Source organism: Lathyrus oleraceus, chromosome 5, assembly GCF_024323335.1.
Source record: "Lathyrus oleraceus cultivar Zhongwan6 chromosome 5, CAAS_Psat_ZW6_1.0, whole genome shotgun sequence".
Classification (NCBI taxonomy): Eukaryota; Viridiplantae; Streptophyta; class Magnoliopsida; order Fabales; family Fabaceae; genus Lathyrus; species Lathyrus oleraceus.
Window position 1 is genome coordinate 97,063,079 of NC_066583.1, and position 16,909 is coordinate 97,079,987.

Here is a 16,909-nt window from a genome sequence, read left to right on the forward strand (position 1 = left end):
ACTCCTTAGTATAACGGCATTTGCATGTCCTTTTGGATTAGGTTGCGGCTGCCCACAAAATGTGCCAGCGGGAGCGGCAGTAGATGCTTGTTGTTGAGCCACTTGTGAAATTTGTGTTTCAAGCATTTTGTTGTGGGTGGCTAAGGCGTCTACTTTGCTCGCTAGTTATTTAAGTTGCTCGCTAGTATGTATGTTTTGGTTCAAGAAGTCTTTGCTTGTCTGAGCTTGGGTAGATATGAAGTTTTCCATCATTAGTTCAAGGTTGGACTTCCTAGGCATGTTAAGAGCATTATTAGCTGGCTTTTGATATCCAGGCGGAACAGCGGGTGCTTGGCCAGGTGCATACAGGGCGTTGTTATTCTTATACGAAAAGTTAGGATGATTTTTCCAACCTGGGTTGTAGGTATTCGAATAAGGATTTCCTTGTGCGTAATTAACTTGATCGGTTGGGACTCCTGCTAATATCTGACATTTTGGTGCAGTGTGTCCAGGGGTTCCACATAACTCACAGTTTGGAGTCACGACAGCCACGGTGGCTGCGGGTGGTATGGTCAAGTTGTCTAACTTTTGAACAAGGGCATCTACCTTAACATGGACATGGTCAAGGCTACTAATTTCATACATTCCACTTTTTGTTTAGGACTTTTCTACTGGAGTTCTTTCACCTCCCCATTGGCAATGGTTTTGGGCCATGTTTTCAATGAGTTGATAGGCTTCGTTGTATGGCTTGTCCATAAGTGCACCGCCTGCGGCAGCGTCTACTGTCAGTCTTGTGTTATACAGAAGCCCATTGTAAAATGTGTGAATGATCATCCAGTCTTCGAGACCATGATGTGGGCATATCCTCATCATGTCTTTGTATCTCTCCCACGCTTCGTAGAGAGATTCTACATCTTTTTGTCGAAATCCGTTGATTTGAGCTCTCAGCATAGCAGTTTTGCTTGGCGGAAAATATCAGGATAAGAAAATGTTCTTCAGTTCTTCCCATGTTGTAACTGAGTTGGATGGCAAAGATTGTACCCATTCGCCTTGAGATATACCATTCGCCTTCACAGTGTCTGCGTACTGCACAAACTTGGTCAAATGTTCATTAGGATCGTCCGTAGGATTTCCAGCAAATTGATGTTGTTGGACGACTGATAATAATGAGTGTTTCAACTCGAAATCGTTTCGATTGATAGCAGGGGCAGCAATGCTGCTGTGAGGTTCTTGTTGGGACGGGGTAATGTAGAACTTAAGAGGACGATTCTGTGGCTCTACTGCAACCATGGTTGGTTTTTCAACTGGTTCAATAGTAGGAAAGAAGATATCGGGAATGTTGTACCTTTGTTGGTACTCTAGAATTCGGCGTCTTAAATATAAGAAATGCTCTAATTCAGCAATTGGTGGTGTTAAGTTATCGCCTTACGAGCGAGTACTTGGCATACGATCGGGGGAAATAAGGGAAAGGAGATTAGTTTTTACCTTAGTCTATACCGTGTAACGAAAGAATCACACTATTTAACTAAATCAGGTCCCTGGCAACGGTGCCAAAAACTTGATACGTCTCGTGACTATATATAGAATATAGTCTATCGGGTACTTGACTGCAAGTGCACAGTCCAGTCGTTTTAGTTTTAAAAGATATCGAACCCACAGGGACCGATGGTCAAACTAATGCTACCGACGTTACTATGTTTATCTAAGGGAATGATTTTTAGAAGTTTGGTTGAAGAAAATTAAATCTAAGGGAAGTTGAGTTTTAAGAAAATATTAATAGAAGGATATCAGTATGCAACACATTAATCGTTAGGGATTCGATAAGTCACAGGTGTATAATTTAAGTACAAAATATCTTTCAGTAGAAAATACTTATCTAAAAGGCTTTATCTCACACTCTCGTGATTGTTGATTCGGACTATACCTTTAAGTCAGAATGTATGCTCTCGCTGTCCCATTTGAAGTTAAAAATACTTTTTGAAAATAAATAAGTTCTAATTTCTTTTAAAGTGCTCTCGGTGTTTTTAAAACCAATGCCTAGTTTTTACTATCCAGTTCGACCCTCACGCTCTCGCGATTGTTGGTTCTTAACTTGGTTAATTTCCCACTCTCGTGGCAAAATCGTATTAAATAGCTTATCACTCTTGCGACAAAGTTAATTAAATTTAAATTAAAAACCCCAGCCAAAAAGATTGTTTGAGGAAGGAAGTTTTACACCGATTATTATTAAATCCCATCTAATTAAATTGTTACATACCGATACCGGTAGTTTAGCCAGACATGTTAAACAACGCAAACACAGATGAACATAAACAGATCAACAATAAAACAGACATGATTACAATAATAATAAAGCAATAACAATTGAATAAAAACCTAGAAATTGGATTAATAGAATACGCCGAATCTTGAAGTACTTGAGCAGTCCTCCACAGGTCAGTAGGATTCCGCCTCTTCGAAATAATAGCTTAAACTAAATTAAATAAATCGTAGTAGTTCCCTAGTGTAGGAAACTACTACTTTGGCTAAATGAAAGGCGGAAAGGAAAAGGGGAAAATCAAAGCTCTGAACGGTAAAAGAAAATTAATGTTGCTGAAGAGAGGTAAAAGACAAAGTAGAATTGCTGTGAAAAAAATGCAGAGAGAAAAAGGTCTTCAAGGTTGGCTTCTAAAAGAAAAATTAAGCATCATCACTGTTTCCAACTTCCGTCTTTTTATATCCCCCCATTAGGTCTTGGCAGTTGAGAGAAACAAGGATGACTTGGTTGAGTGAGGAAATCACGGGCAAGTGGCTGACCAACGAGAATTTAGGCCTGTTGGGTCACTTCTGTTGACTATTTCGAGGCGCTGATTTTGGCCGCGTGACGTTCGTGATGGGCCTGTGATGGTCGTCACAGGCTGGGCGTGCCGGTCGTGACATGATTTGTGACGGTCGTCACATCCACAATTTTTGTGTTCTGTGTTTTTCTGTTTTTCTGCTGCTTTCTCTTCTGTTTCTTCTTCTTTTCCTTCCTTTTCTATACTTTGCTCATTTAAGCATGGGGATTGAAATACCTACAAAAATAACTTGAACACTTGCAAAATAATCGGAATATAAATGAAAATGTTACGATTTTTAAGTGTAAATCAAGGCAAATATACGATGTATTTCGCGTTATCATACGGCAAAGTCCGAAAGCCGCATAGTTGTGTGGAGTCATATAGATGAGCTCACCCAACTTAAGGTGCATTTCAACCAAATCTCCCTCTAGATAATGTACATCATAAACTGCAAAAGTACCAAGACAACCTTCCACCATGTTGATAGAAGCTCCTCCATGTTGAGGTAGTGGATTGACTTGTACATTTGGATTGACATCTCTGAAAGATAGAATGCCGCTTTTGATCAATATTTGGACGTCAAACTTCAAGCCATAATAGTCTTCTAGATTATGTTCGGGTGCCCCTTGGTGGTAAGCGTAAAACTGGTCAGCCTTGTACCAATACGGAGGTTTCTCCGGAATAGGGGGAGGAGTCCTAGTTTGAATGTGTTTCTTGTCGACCAAAGATGGGAATAGTTTTCTGTAAGTCATAGCTATTAGATCAAATTGCGGCCTTCTTTGAACTTGGTTATTGTTGTATTGTGGATGGGCCTGTTGCTGAGGCCGTTGTTGCGGTTGTGGGGTATTATGTTGAATGTACTGAGGTTGTTGTTGTGTAAATTGTGGTTGTTATTGTCGTTGTTGAACTTATGGTTGAGATTGTTGTAAGAATTGTGGTTGGTAGGCTGGATCTACCGCTGCAACATGTTGTTGTTGATATATCTGCGTTAGTCTTCTGTGTACCACCGCACTGACGTCTTGCTCTTTCTTCTCAGGGAACCCAACTCTGAACTTTCTAACTCCGCTAGATGAACCACCTTCTTTAACCAATCGTACCTCACAGACACCTTCTTCGAGACGCATCCCCATATTCACCATGTTAGTGAAGTCACTTGGTGCACTTGCTATCATTCTTTCATAGTAGAAAGAACTTAGAGTCTTCAAGTAGATCTTAGTCATTTCGCTTTCTTCAAGAGGAGGACAAATCTGGGCGGCAACCTCGCGCCATCTTTGTGCATATTCCTTGAAAGTTTCCTTGTCTCTTTGGGACATAGCTCGGAGTTGATCTCTGTCCGGTGCCATGTCGACATTGTATTTGTACTGCCTGATGAAAGTTTCACCTAGATCGTTGAATGTGCGGATATGGGCACTATCCAAGTTCATGTACCACTTGAGAGCGACACCAAACAGACTATCTTGAAAGTATTGAATTAGCAACTGGTGGTTGTCAGTTTGAGTGGACATTTTTCGGGCATACATAGTTAAATGTATCCTCGGACAAGAATCCCCCTTGTACTTTTCAAAGTCATATACTTTAAATTTGACAGGTATTTTGACATTCGGCACAAGGCAGAGATTGTGGGCATTATTCCCAAATAGATCTTTTCCCCTAAGGGCTTCAATCTCTCTTTGCATCTCAGCGAATTAATCTTGGAAATAATCCATTTTCTAATATACTCCCATTATCTCACTTGGAGTGGCGTGAAAGATGGGCTCTTCATGGTATGGAGTAGTGTGTATCACAGGAAGTGGCACAAACATGACAACAAGCACTACGGGAGCTTCAGGAACTTGTGGGTGATAACCTTCTAGTATATAATTTGGTGGCATGCCCCAAGGAAAATTGGGGTGTATTTGATATTGAGGAGCGTTCACAGGTGCCACAGAATTGGGCGTAGGTACGACCTCTGAAATTAAAGTTTTTTGAATAGTCTCTGGGGGTGGCTGATTCTGAGCAGCCAGCAGCATTTCCATCATCGTTGTGAGTCTCTCCAAATTGCTTTTGAGTGAAGTAACCTCTTCCCTGAGATCCTGATTTTCCTATTCAAGTTGTTCCATCCTTTTCTGATGACTAGCTCGAGTGTTGTACCGATGAAACAATTTGTTAATTGGAGTGAAAGACAAAGATAAGTCTTGGGAATGCAAAAAATGTAATGTTTAAAATGATGCATGATGTGCAATGCAAATGTATTTTATGGAACTTTAATAAACACAATTATTGCAAACATCATGGAGAGAAGCATTACTCTTTTGATGGCTAAAAAAAATTCATTAATATTGAAAAGACTACAATTTTTGAAGTACACTTTCAAAAGATACAAGGAAAATAGCTAGAATCCTAAGGAAGCTGTTGAGAAGAAGATCCAATCCCTCTTTGTAGCTTCCTATTAAGCTCCTTGATTCGTTCCTTCATCTGATTCTTTTGAACCACTAGCTTGCCAACAATTATCTTCCAAGCGCCTAAGGTAGGAGGATTATCTGAACTAGGAACTGGACTATTGCTAGAGGAAAATAAATCCTCTTGCACCTTTCTTTTCTTATTAGCAAGATCTTCATCATTCCTCTGCTTCAAGTGTCTCTGAAGCTCTTCATTCTCTGCGTGGACGATCTTATACTTATTCTTCCAAGCATCCCTTTCTCGTTGCACCCTAGTCAAAGAAATCTGGAGTTTCTCCGCATCAGTCATGAAAATGAGAGAAGGTTCTTTAACAGTAAAAGACAAAGGCTCTTGTCGAGGATAAGGCATTTTCAAATTGATGGCCCTAGCTTGCACCTATTGGAGATAAGGCTCCAAAGAGACACAATCTAGCTTTCCTAAAACTTCTCTTCTTTTCTTATGGACGTGGCGCCAGGCATGCACAATCTTTTCTTTGAATGCTTCGTTGTCCTCTCCTTCCTTGAAGAAGAAACTCTCTAAGAAGATGGTGTTGGGCTTGTCCTTGATTGGGTATCCAAACTGACGACGAGCCAAAGTCGGGTTGTAGTTAATGCCCTCCTTTGTACCAAGAAGAGGTACATTAGGAAACTCACCACAACTATCAATAATTGTCACCCCCTCATAAGCACGATCAAACCAATCAATGTCAAAATGAGTGAGAGACATAATCTTTTGTGACCATAGCAAACGATCCTTAAGGTCCCAAAAGGCAATAGATCAAGGCAAGTGCAAAATAAACCACTTGTAGAGCAGAGTTGTACAACATATGATCATTCCTCCCTTATGAAAATTCCTGAGATGTACTGAATGGTAAACATCGGCAAGCAAGGTAGGTACTGGATTTCCAATTAAGAATATTTTGATAGCATTAATGTCGACAAAGTCATCAACATTAGAGAAGAGGAATAATCCATATATGAGCAAGGAAAGAATAGCCTCAAAAGCATCCATACTATTCATGCTAGAAAAATAACGAGCTTCCTTCCTCTATCAAGAATTTAGCAGGCAAGCCAAGAATACCTCCTTTTGTAGTTAGATTAGCTGTGATCTCAAACGTCTTTAAATGAGTAGCTTCTGCAATGTCTCATTGCTTTGGAATTTCTTCTACACCAGAAAAGGGAACTTGATCATGGATGGGTAGGCCAATCAAGTGAGAAAAATCCTCCAAGGTAGGCACAAGTTGATAATCTGGAAAGGTAAAGCACCGGTACAATGGATCATACAATTGAACCAATGTAGCAAGAATCCCCTCTATCACGTTGGTCTTCAAAAGAGGTAGAAGTCTCCCATATCTGCCTTTGAAGTTTTCAGGATTAACCACCAAAGATCCTAGCTCTCTTAAATATTCCAATTTTAGACTTTTGAAAGTGTACTTTTGAGTTCTTCTTCTTTCAAAATCCATAGTGAAATATTCCTATGATATTTGCAACAAATGCTTTTAAGTTCTTCGAAGACTTTAATTAAGATGATGTTAATGAATGCATGAATGTATCAATGCACAAACACATCAAGATCAACAAACATAATCAAGATATCAAATACATGGGGTTCATAGGTTTGACTTCATGAACATGAGGCCATGGGTCTAACCATACCAACAGGGTAAGTGCTAAGGGTTTATCATCAAGACGGGAACCAAGGTTCTAAGAAAGTTCTCAGATTCATAATCCCATCTTTCAGATATTACTGGTTTGGAAAAATACTTGTCAACCAATAATATTCTCAAGAGAAACTCATCTGAGTGTAGTATCGTGTATCAAATGAATCAGGTTTATACCTTCATATTCACCACAATATGTCCTAACAAGGCTTAGTGGGGTAAAGGGATACTAAAGTCATCAGCTTCTCAGGCTCCCAGGTAAAATATAGAAAATGTCTTCACGATTGCTCGTTCAGAAAATACCATCCCTAAAAGGGCCTTCACTGATTAGGGGATTCTCATGTTAGCTTGTTCGGGATTACTCCACCCAAGCCAACTTGACTATACCACCCTCACATCTCAATATGCACTCAAGTCCGGGTTAGGACTTATCTTAACACAAAGATCACCCAAGAAAATATATATAAACAAATAATAAAACAAAGATGAAAACAAAATAGGTATAACCCTCTTGGGAAGTGTCCCCAGTAAAGTCGCCATTTCTGTCACGCTGAGAATCGGAGACCAAGCTATTGGATTAACTTGACTCGTAAAATATTGATATCACCACCGAACTTTTATTTTTCCAAAGGAAGGGGAAAATATTCAAAATAAACCCAAAATAAACATGCATATAAAATAGTAAAACTAGGATCAAAGCAAGTAGAGATCGAAGGTACGGGGGTTGGTTATGCAAAGGGAATGTATTAGTGTTAGACGATAGTACCGATCTAGAAGGGGGGTTGAATAGATCCATTTTGAAATTTAGCGCTTTTTAAAAAAAAACGGTTGCGAAAGCACCCTAGATTGTAATCGTCTAAATGATCCGTTAATGGAAAGATCGGATATGCGTGAAACCGAATGGAATTACTTAAGATAGAGATTATCAACCACTATCTAAATCAATCGATTAACCACTATGATCCTTGATATCGTTACCTCTAATAATTCTCAACACAATAAGAGATCAAGTAAAATATTACTAAGTTTGGGTGAGATTAATTTTATCGAACACTTGGTGTGCACTCCACACCAAGTTTCAATTTCACTCAAATTGAATGTGCAGAATTTTACTCAATCGCAATCAAAGTGATTGCAACAATTTATCGAACAATTACTATGCACACCAATCAAGTGATATTTACTTTACGATTAATTTCATACAAACTGTAATTAATGTAGAATTTAAAGAGCTAAGAGATAGAGAGAACAAGACCGGATTTGTTGGGCAGTTCCCCTATCGTCCTTGCTTAAGGTACGTCTGCCCTCAATTCTAAATCTAGAATTGAGATGTTTTTATTAACACGTTGCGAAGTCAATACAAGAGAATAAATGATCACCACTAATCAACCCCTAGATTTGTTGCAGATCATATTTTATCCTCTCCCCTTGATCCGAGTTGAACCAAGTCCTTCAACGCCATGTTCTCCAAAACTTTAGCTCGGCTGATTTCGAATGCAAGTCGCTTGAACCCTAAGCTTTCTTCACAATCCTCCGATTACCGCTACTTGTTTGACCGAACATTCCGTTCTTTAAACTTTTCACTCGGCTGAATCTGTGAAGCAAAGGTTACTGCAAAAAACCCCAATTCTTAGAGGACAAAACCCCAATGGTTTTATTCAACACAAAGTCTTAACCCAAACTAAGATAATCCAATCTAATTTGAACGTTGTCCCAACAGCAGTGTACAATACTCAACAAATATTTTTATGGGTGATTATTGAGAAATGCAATGAAGAATGAAGATGAAGAGCACTTTGGTGTATAACTTTCACTTTTCTTGTTAAATTCTGAAGAAGAGACACATGAATATTTATATGATACATGGAACAAATAACTAACATAACAGAAATATTTTGCAAAGTTACACAACAGAAAATTATGTAAAACAGGCGATGAGTCGACTCAAACAGGGGATGAGTCGACTCAAATAGAGTTTATTTCCGGGTTGAGTTGACCTATGACTCATCCTGTTCGGACCCGTGGCTACATGGTTCAAATGAAAGTGGGAAATGAGTCGACGTAAGGAGTGGATGAATCGACTCATTTAGGTTTCCGAGGATTAAGTAGACCTGTGACTCGACCTGTTCGGACCTGAAGGTTTTGCTCCGAGTCATGAGTCGACTCACAAAACTTAAACTTCCAAAAATGAGTTTTGAGATGTATTATGACCAATTTAAATTGATCTCCTATGAACCTAGGATATTTACTATGATTAAGTGCATGATTCACATATATGACATGCTCCTATATGCTTGAACACACTGAACTTATATTTTGAGCATGTTAAAGGATGAATGCTTTCTATGCTATGATGATACTATCTAAAGACATGTTGTGGGATACTAGAGAGGTTTGACATCATTAAAATAAGGACTATGCATATTTGCTCTCACATACTCCCCATTTTTTATGATGGAAAACCGTGGCACAAATGTGTACTTTGATGGATATCATCCCCCTGATTTTATGCATGCCTTCGAACATTCTGCTATTATCCATCTGCTAAATCTGCTAAATCATTTGTTTTGTTTGTTTTTATTGCTTCTCCCCCTTTGACAACATCAAAAAGAAACAATGAAATGGTCAACATGAAGTAAAAATATTCAGAGTCACTTAGACAACAACTTTGCAACATATAGTCATCAACAACCATGCACATAACATGAAGCCAACGAAAGAAGTATAGGCATAATTATCGCACGGAGCAAAACACAATAAGTAAATAAGATTACAATAAGTGTTCAATAGAAACATTAATACAAATAAGTAACTAGAATAACATGCACATATAGGAAAATAGAAATGCATTAAATTGAACAATCATCTAAGGTTGTCGTCCACGAAACGAGTCATGTCTGCCTCTATAGCTGGAAGGTGGATGCGAAAGTCTGTATTCTTCATAGAGGCTGGTTAATTCAATGACATTCGTGTTGAGCATGTTTACGGATCCTGCGAGAACGTGATTAGAGCCATCAATCCTTTGTAGGATGGTGGAGGAAAATGAGTTGAAGTTGTCACTGTGATTTTGGATTTGACTCCTTAGGTCTGCATACCGTTCCTCTTGGATGGAAGAAAAATATGAAAAGTTGTCACCTTGAATCTGAAGTTGTTCCTGCAAGGCCGTGAATCTCTCCTCTTGAAGTGTAGCAAAGTTTTGCTGCTGGATTTGCATGTTTCTCAACATATCCATCACTTCAGAATTTTCAGGTTGAGAAGAGGGTGTAGGCATATAGGATGAACGATTGATGGTCCATATGGTGTGTTGCCATTCACCCTAGCCTTGATTATTGGATGGATGTTGTCCAGGAGTAGGACCAAGCCAATCACCATGGTCAGTGACTTGATGATCGTGCTCCATAGGTTGAGAGTTGTCTTCATTATTTTCTTCCTCGTCTTCACCATCTTCATATTCCTCCTCCTACTCCTCCTCCTCCTCCTACTACTCCTCCTCCTCCTCCTCATCATCATACTCTTCCACAGGCCGAGCATTAGTGCCTGGAACTGGTTTACGGGTCTTGTATAGTCGCGCTGTGCGATCCCAAGTGTAGCCCATCAAACTCAAAGTTTTCTGACAAAATTCTTGATGTGTAGTTATGGATTTGTATGGAATTCCTTGAACTGAAACATTTGCTCTATGAAGTATACTTTGAATAAATGAGGGATAACAGAGAGCAGTGCCTCTACCTGACTCTTTTAGAGCAGAGATCCTACTTGCAACGTAGTGGGGCCAATTTACTTTTATTTTGTGTTTCAGCACATATACCAGGTGTACTTCGGCCTTTTCCACTCTGGAGTAACCGCCTTGTTTAGGACACTGAATATGCATCATAATCCAGTGTAAAATCCTGTCAAGAGGCTTCAACTGATCGGTATTTATATTAGTAGGGAATAGAGTGCTCTAAACAACATCTGGAGAAAACGGTTTCCTCAGCATTTGGTTTAAGGCATTCATAAACTCATAGTTTGGAGCATACACAGTGTCGGTAATCTTGAGGTCATTTGGAGACGATAGTGGAGAGATCTCAAACAAAGATTTCCACACGTCATCATTCACTTCAATAACATTATTACCAATATTACATGTAAACTTTAAGCCCTCGAATTTTTCATCCACGCCGGTATAAAACAATTTGACTAAATCCTCATTATACTCAGCGATACAGCTTAAGAACAAATCAATTCCTTGAAAAGTAATATGTTCAACAACGTTTTGAATGTGCATGCGTCCAACCACTAACGGTGAGTAAACATACTGCTTTATAACTGTTCTATTTTTGAACTTCTTTTCATAGGTTTCAGCAATATCATCAGAGAGTAAGGATAAAGCGGTTACCGAAACATTCGATAAGATAGTGCATTCCCAGTGTGAAAAGAGGGTCCTCTAGCAGATCTTTTTCTAGATGTTGTTGAAGCCATTTGAGTGTTGTTGGTAAGAATATCTTAGGGTTTTTGTATGGAGGAGAGTGGTAGAGAAAGGGAGAAGATTGAGTGACCAACTAACTTAATTATGCAGAAAAAGAGAATTCTTGATAACTGAGTCGACCAGATTGAGAGGCATATGTGTTTTATCCAGCAGCGAAGAGTCGACTCATGGGTCGACGTGGTGGGACCCTAATTTAATGCAGTCTCTGTATTGGGTAGCAAAGAGTCGACTCACACGAGTGATGAGTCGACACACTAATGTTTGAAATCCCAAAAGAGTAGATTCTGGGTAGCGATGATTCGACGCATGGGTCGGCCTGTTGGGACCCGAGGAAAATACTGGGATTGATTTCTTAGTGATGGATCGATGCATAGGTCGACCTGTTGGGACCCGAGGAAAATACAGAGATTGATGAGTCGACTCATAGGTCGACCTATTTAGACCCGAGGGAAATATAGGAATTGATGAGTCGACTCACAGGTCGACCTGTTGGGACCCGTGAGGTTCAAAACAATTTTCTTAACGCAGAATGCATGTTAAATAAGATACCTAAGCAAGTTCAAGCATAATTCAAGCATAGAAATGGATCACATCTAGTTCAAACCAATCAACATGAATGTCAAAACTTAACAAGTATATATATATATATATATATATATATATATATATATATATATATATATATATATATATACATACATAATTGATCAATATAGGTCAAATGGATAGGAACAACATTACCTCCAATGGTGATAGACGACAAGTGTCCTCACATAGCCCGCACTTATAAATCACGGAATGGTCAGGCATGATATATGTATATTTAAATGCGATCCAAGATATCGAGAACACCAAGTTCCCTATGGATGTGGAAGAACGGCTCTGTCGCAAGTGGTTTTGTGAAAATATTGGCAAGTTGATTTTTGCTATCAACATGCTCGAAGACAACATCGCCTTTCTCAACATGATCCCTAAGGAAGTGATGCCGAATTTCAATATGTTTAGTGCATGAATGTAGTATAGGATTTTTGGTTAAATTGATGGCGCTTGTGTCGTCACAAAAAATGGGAATACGTTTAAGTTGAACATCGAAGTTGAGTAATTGTTGTTTGAGCCACAAATTTTGAGCGCAACAATTACCCGCAACAATGTATTCCACCTCGGAGGTTGACAAAGCAACTGAAACTTGCTTTTTACTGTGCCAACTTACCAAGGAATTTGAATAAAAATGACAAGTGCCACTGGTGCTCTTCCTATCTGATTTGCAACCGGCAAAGTCGGAATCGGAGTAATCAACCAAAGAGCAATCACTTCCCTTAGAGAACCAAAGCCCATACTTTGAAGTACCACAGAGGTATCTAAGTATGTGCTTGACAGCTTTTAAATATGATTCTTTGGGACATGATTGATACCTAGCACACATACATACACTAAACATAATGTCTGGTCGAGACGCAGTAAGATAGAGGAGAGATCCGATCATACCTCTATACCTTTTGATATTTACGACCTTACCATTTTCATCCCGATCCATATTAACAATGGTAGGCATTGGAGTGTCGATTACTTTGGAGTTTTCCATATCGAAGCATTTAAGTAGCTGATTACAATACTTCGTTTGGCTCACGAAAGTTCCTTCTTCAAGTTGCTTGATTTGAAGTCCGAGGAAGTAATTTAGCTCCCCCATCATGCTCATTTCGAATTCTCCCTGCATTAACTTAGAGAACTCCTTGACCAAATTAATGTTAGTAGATCCAAAAATAATATCATCTACATAGACTTGAACTAAACTGAAGTGTTTTCCTTGACGCCTAATAAAAAGGGTAGTATAAACCTTCCCTCTTGAGAATCCTTGCTCTAGTAGAAATTTGCTAAGACGCTCATACCATGCCCTAGGGGCTTGTTTGAGGTCGTACAAAGCCTGCTTGAGCTTATAAACATAGTTGAGATGCTCATGGTTTTCAAAGTCGGGAGGTTGAGATACATAGACCTCTTCATTTATGTGACCTTTAAGGAAAGCTCTCTTGACATCCATTTGGAATAATTTGAAAATTTGAGAACAAGCATAGGCAAGCAAAAGGCGTATAGCCTCAAGTTAGGCAACCGGAGCATAAGTTTCCTCATAGTCTATGCCTTACTCTTGGTTATACCCTTGAGCAACAAGGTGAGCCTTGTTGCGAGTTATGACTCCATTTTCATGTAGCTTGTTCCTAAACACCCATTTAGTTGCGATTACTCGATGGTCTCGCGGAGGGGGAACAAGATCCCACACCTCATTTCTTTTGAATTGATTAAGTTCCTCTTGCATAGCTAGAAACCAATGTTTATCGAGTAATGCGTCTTTGGAGTTTTTAGGCTCATTTTAAGAGACGAAAGCGAAGTGATAACAAAAGTTACATATCTTTGACCATGTGGTAACTCCCTTTGAGATATATCCTAGAATATTATCAATGGGATGATCCTTAGAAGATTTCCATTCCAAAGGAAGATCATTGTTATTGATGGAATGATCCTCCTCTTTCTTTTCGGAATTAAGATCCGGCTCCTCCTCAGCTTTTTCTGGATGGGGTTCAACACGATTCTCTTCTTGATCTTTTATTATGTCTTCCGAAGGAACACCTGCACCAACAACAATACTCCCTTCTCTGACAGTTTTCGGATAAGATTCATCAAAGGAAACATGCACGGATTCTTCAACAATAAGTAACCTTTTGTTGTATACTCTATATGCTTTACTAGATTGAGAGTATCCGAGAAAGATACCTTCATCAGCTTTTGAGTCAAATTTACCAAGGTTTTCTTTACCATTGTTTAATACAAAGCACTTACATCCATAGATATGAAGATGTGAAACATTAGGCTTCCTTCCCTTTAGTAACTCATAAGGGGTTTTGTTTAGAATAGGACGAATGAGTATCCTATTCAATACATAGCAAGCCGTGTTTATGGAATCGGTCCAAAAGTATTTAGGAAGGTTGTTTTCATTGATCGTAGTCCTTCCAAGCTCTTCTAAAATTCGGTTTTTACGTTCCACAACTCCATTTTGTTATGGAGTTCTCGGAGCATAAAAATCATGATCAATGTCGTTTGTTTCACAAAATTGCTCAAAGAGGTGGTTTTCAAATTCACCTCTGTGGTCACTTCGAATAGTAACTATGCTAGTGTTCAACTTTTTTTGAGACATCTTGGCAAAATTTTCAAAAGCAGAAAAAGTGTCACTTTTACTTGCTAAGAAGATAGTCCAATAAAATCTAGAGTAGTCATCTACTACAACAAAACCATAGTAGCTTCCACCTAGACTTTTAATTCTAGATGGCCCAAAGAGGTCCATATGGAGAAGTTCAAGGGGTCTCGTTGTGGAAACAATATTTTTAGATTTAAACGAGATCCTTGTTTTCTTTCCCATTTGGCACGCATCACATAAGTGATCTTTTGAAAATTTGATTTTGGGAAGACCAACTGCTAGATCTTTTGAGACAACTTTATTAAGCAAGTCAAAGTTGACATGCGCTAACCGCTTATGCCAAAGCCACAAGACTTCACTCTTAGAGACGAGACATTTAGCGCTTGTCGAGGATACGTCATTCAAGTTAAGCATGTATACATTATTTTACCTCCATCCCTTAAGCACATCATTCTTATTTTCATTATGTTCAATCATGCAACAATCTTTTGAAAACGAGACTTTATACCCTTTGTCACATAATTGGCTAATACTAATGAGATTGTGCTTAAGGCCTTTAACTAAAAGCACGTATGAGATAGTAGTAGATGAAGGATTACCTACACTACCTTTTCCAAGTATAGCTCCCTTGTTGTTGTCACCATAGGTTACAAACCCTTTCTTCTTAGCCACAAAGTCAAAGAATAAGGAAGAGTCACCCGTCATGTGTCTTGAGCATCCACTATCGAGAACCCATGTTCTCTCCGTATCCTCAAGACATTCCACCTACAAATTTAAACAAGGGAAGGAGGTACCCAATTTTCATTGGGTTCTAGTGTGTGAGTGAAACTTTGGTTGCATTTGGGAAACCATTGAAAAATTCCTTTAGGAACTAAAAATCTCCTAAATCGACATTTAGCAATAGTATGTCCCTTTTTGCAACAATATAGACAATTTAAGTTCGGATGAGAGTTGCTTTTGCTAACTTGATCCTTTACTACATAACTGTATTTTTTATAAGGATTATTCATGTTACTTATAAAATGTGATTGATCAATAGCAAAGGTAACTTTAGGTTGTAAAGCCTTGTCTAATTTAGCTTGGAGAGTTCTAACCTCTCTTTGCCAAATGTGACAGGTTTCACATCCAGACCATCTAAACCAAAATCCCTTATCGTCTTTCGTTTTTCCTTTAGTAGCCTCTATCATGGATTTCTTAAGAGTTTCTAATTCCTTTTCGGAATCAGAAATCTTCTTTTCTAAATGATTGAAAATTTACTTATTTGAGTCTAAGCATTTAAAAGCATCATTGGCTTCATTGTGTAGAGTACTAAAGGCATTTTGCAAATCAGCATAAGACATTTTACCAGTATGATCATATTTGGAATGACTTACATTCTTTTTCTTCTTTTGATGAGTCGTGAGACAAATATTGACAATTTCTTATTCATCACTTGAGTTATCATCGCTTGAGGGCTCGCAATCGCTCTCCCATGCAATGTATGCTCTTCTAGGTTTGCTAGGTTTGTTATGGAGTTTGTCTTTTCCTTTGTCTTTCTTCAATAAGGGACACTCCGACTTATAGTGATCGGCCTTTCCGCAATTAAAGCATGATGCTTTTGACTTGGTTGTCTTGCCTTCCTCTCGATTATGGAGTTTTGATTGTCTCCTATAGTTGACAAGATTTTTGTCCGAATGTTGGACTTCATTTTTTCTAAGGTATCGGTTGTACCTCCTAACGAACAGCCCCATGTCTTCATTCGAATCCTTGTCATCATCACTTGACTCACTCTCACAAGCATCATTGGTGGATGACTTATATCTTGAAGCCTTTAAAATGATATACTTCCTTTCGGTGTTCTTGTTTTTCTCATTCTTCTCCTTCTTTTGATTCTTCTCATGTTTCTCAAGATTCATGAGTCTTGCGCGTGCTCTTGAGCTTTTCAAACAATGTCGTCATGTCCAATGTTCGTAGATCATTGGCTTCGTTGATCACGGTGACTTTTGGTAGCCAATCCCTGTTAAAACATCTTAAGATTTTATTAGTAGCAACATCATTAGGGGTATTTCTACCAAGAGCATTTAACCGATTGATTAGATAAGAAAATCTCTTTTGCATATCGGTAATGGTTTCACCATCTTCCATATGAAAAAGGTTAAATTCTTAAGTTAGGGTGTTGATTCTAGCTAGTTTGACATCATTGGTTCCCTCATGGGTAATTTGTAATGAGTCCCACATAGCTTTAGAACCAGTACAATGGGAAACCCTATAATACTCATCAACACCTAAAGCGGAAATGAGCATATTTCTGGCTTTCCAATTGTAGCTATACTTTTTCTCATCTTCCTCATTCCATTGTGCTTCAGGTTTAGGTATAACAAAACTATCCGCATTGGTCATGGTTA

General features: G+C 38.7%; 1 protein-coding gene and 1 non-coding gene across 2 annotated transcripts; one reads left to right on the forward strand and one right to left on the reverse strand.

Annotated features, from left to right (window-relative positions):
* The first annotated feature begins 823 nt into the window (after positions 1 to 823).
* Positions 824 to 930, forward strand: LOC127090079 (small nucleolar RNA R71). The gene has a single exon (XR_007791613.1). It is a non-coding gene; the product is annotated as a small nucleolar RNA R71 (small nucleolar RNA).
* Positions 931 to 3,706: 2,776 nt separating this feature from the next.
* LOC127078957 (uncharacterized) lies at positions 3,707 to 4,474 on the reverse strand. Its single transcript, XM_051019368.1, has one exon. The coding sequence runs from the start codon at positions 4,472 to 4,474 to the stop codon at positions 3,707 to 3,709; it is 768 nt and encodes a 255-aa protein (XP_050875325.1).
* Positions 4,475 to 16,909: the final 12,435 nt, after the last annotated feature.

Coding starts and splice junctions, on each gene's coding strand:
- LOC127078957 (XM_051019368.1), bottom strand. CDS start 4,474: ATGCAAAGAGAGATTGAAGCCCTTAGGGGAAAAGATCTATTTGGGAAT.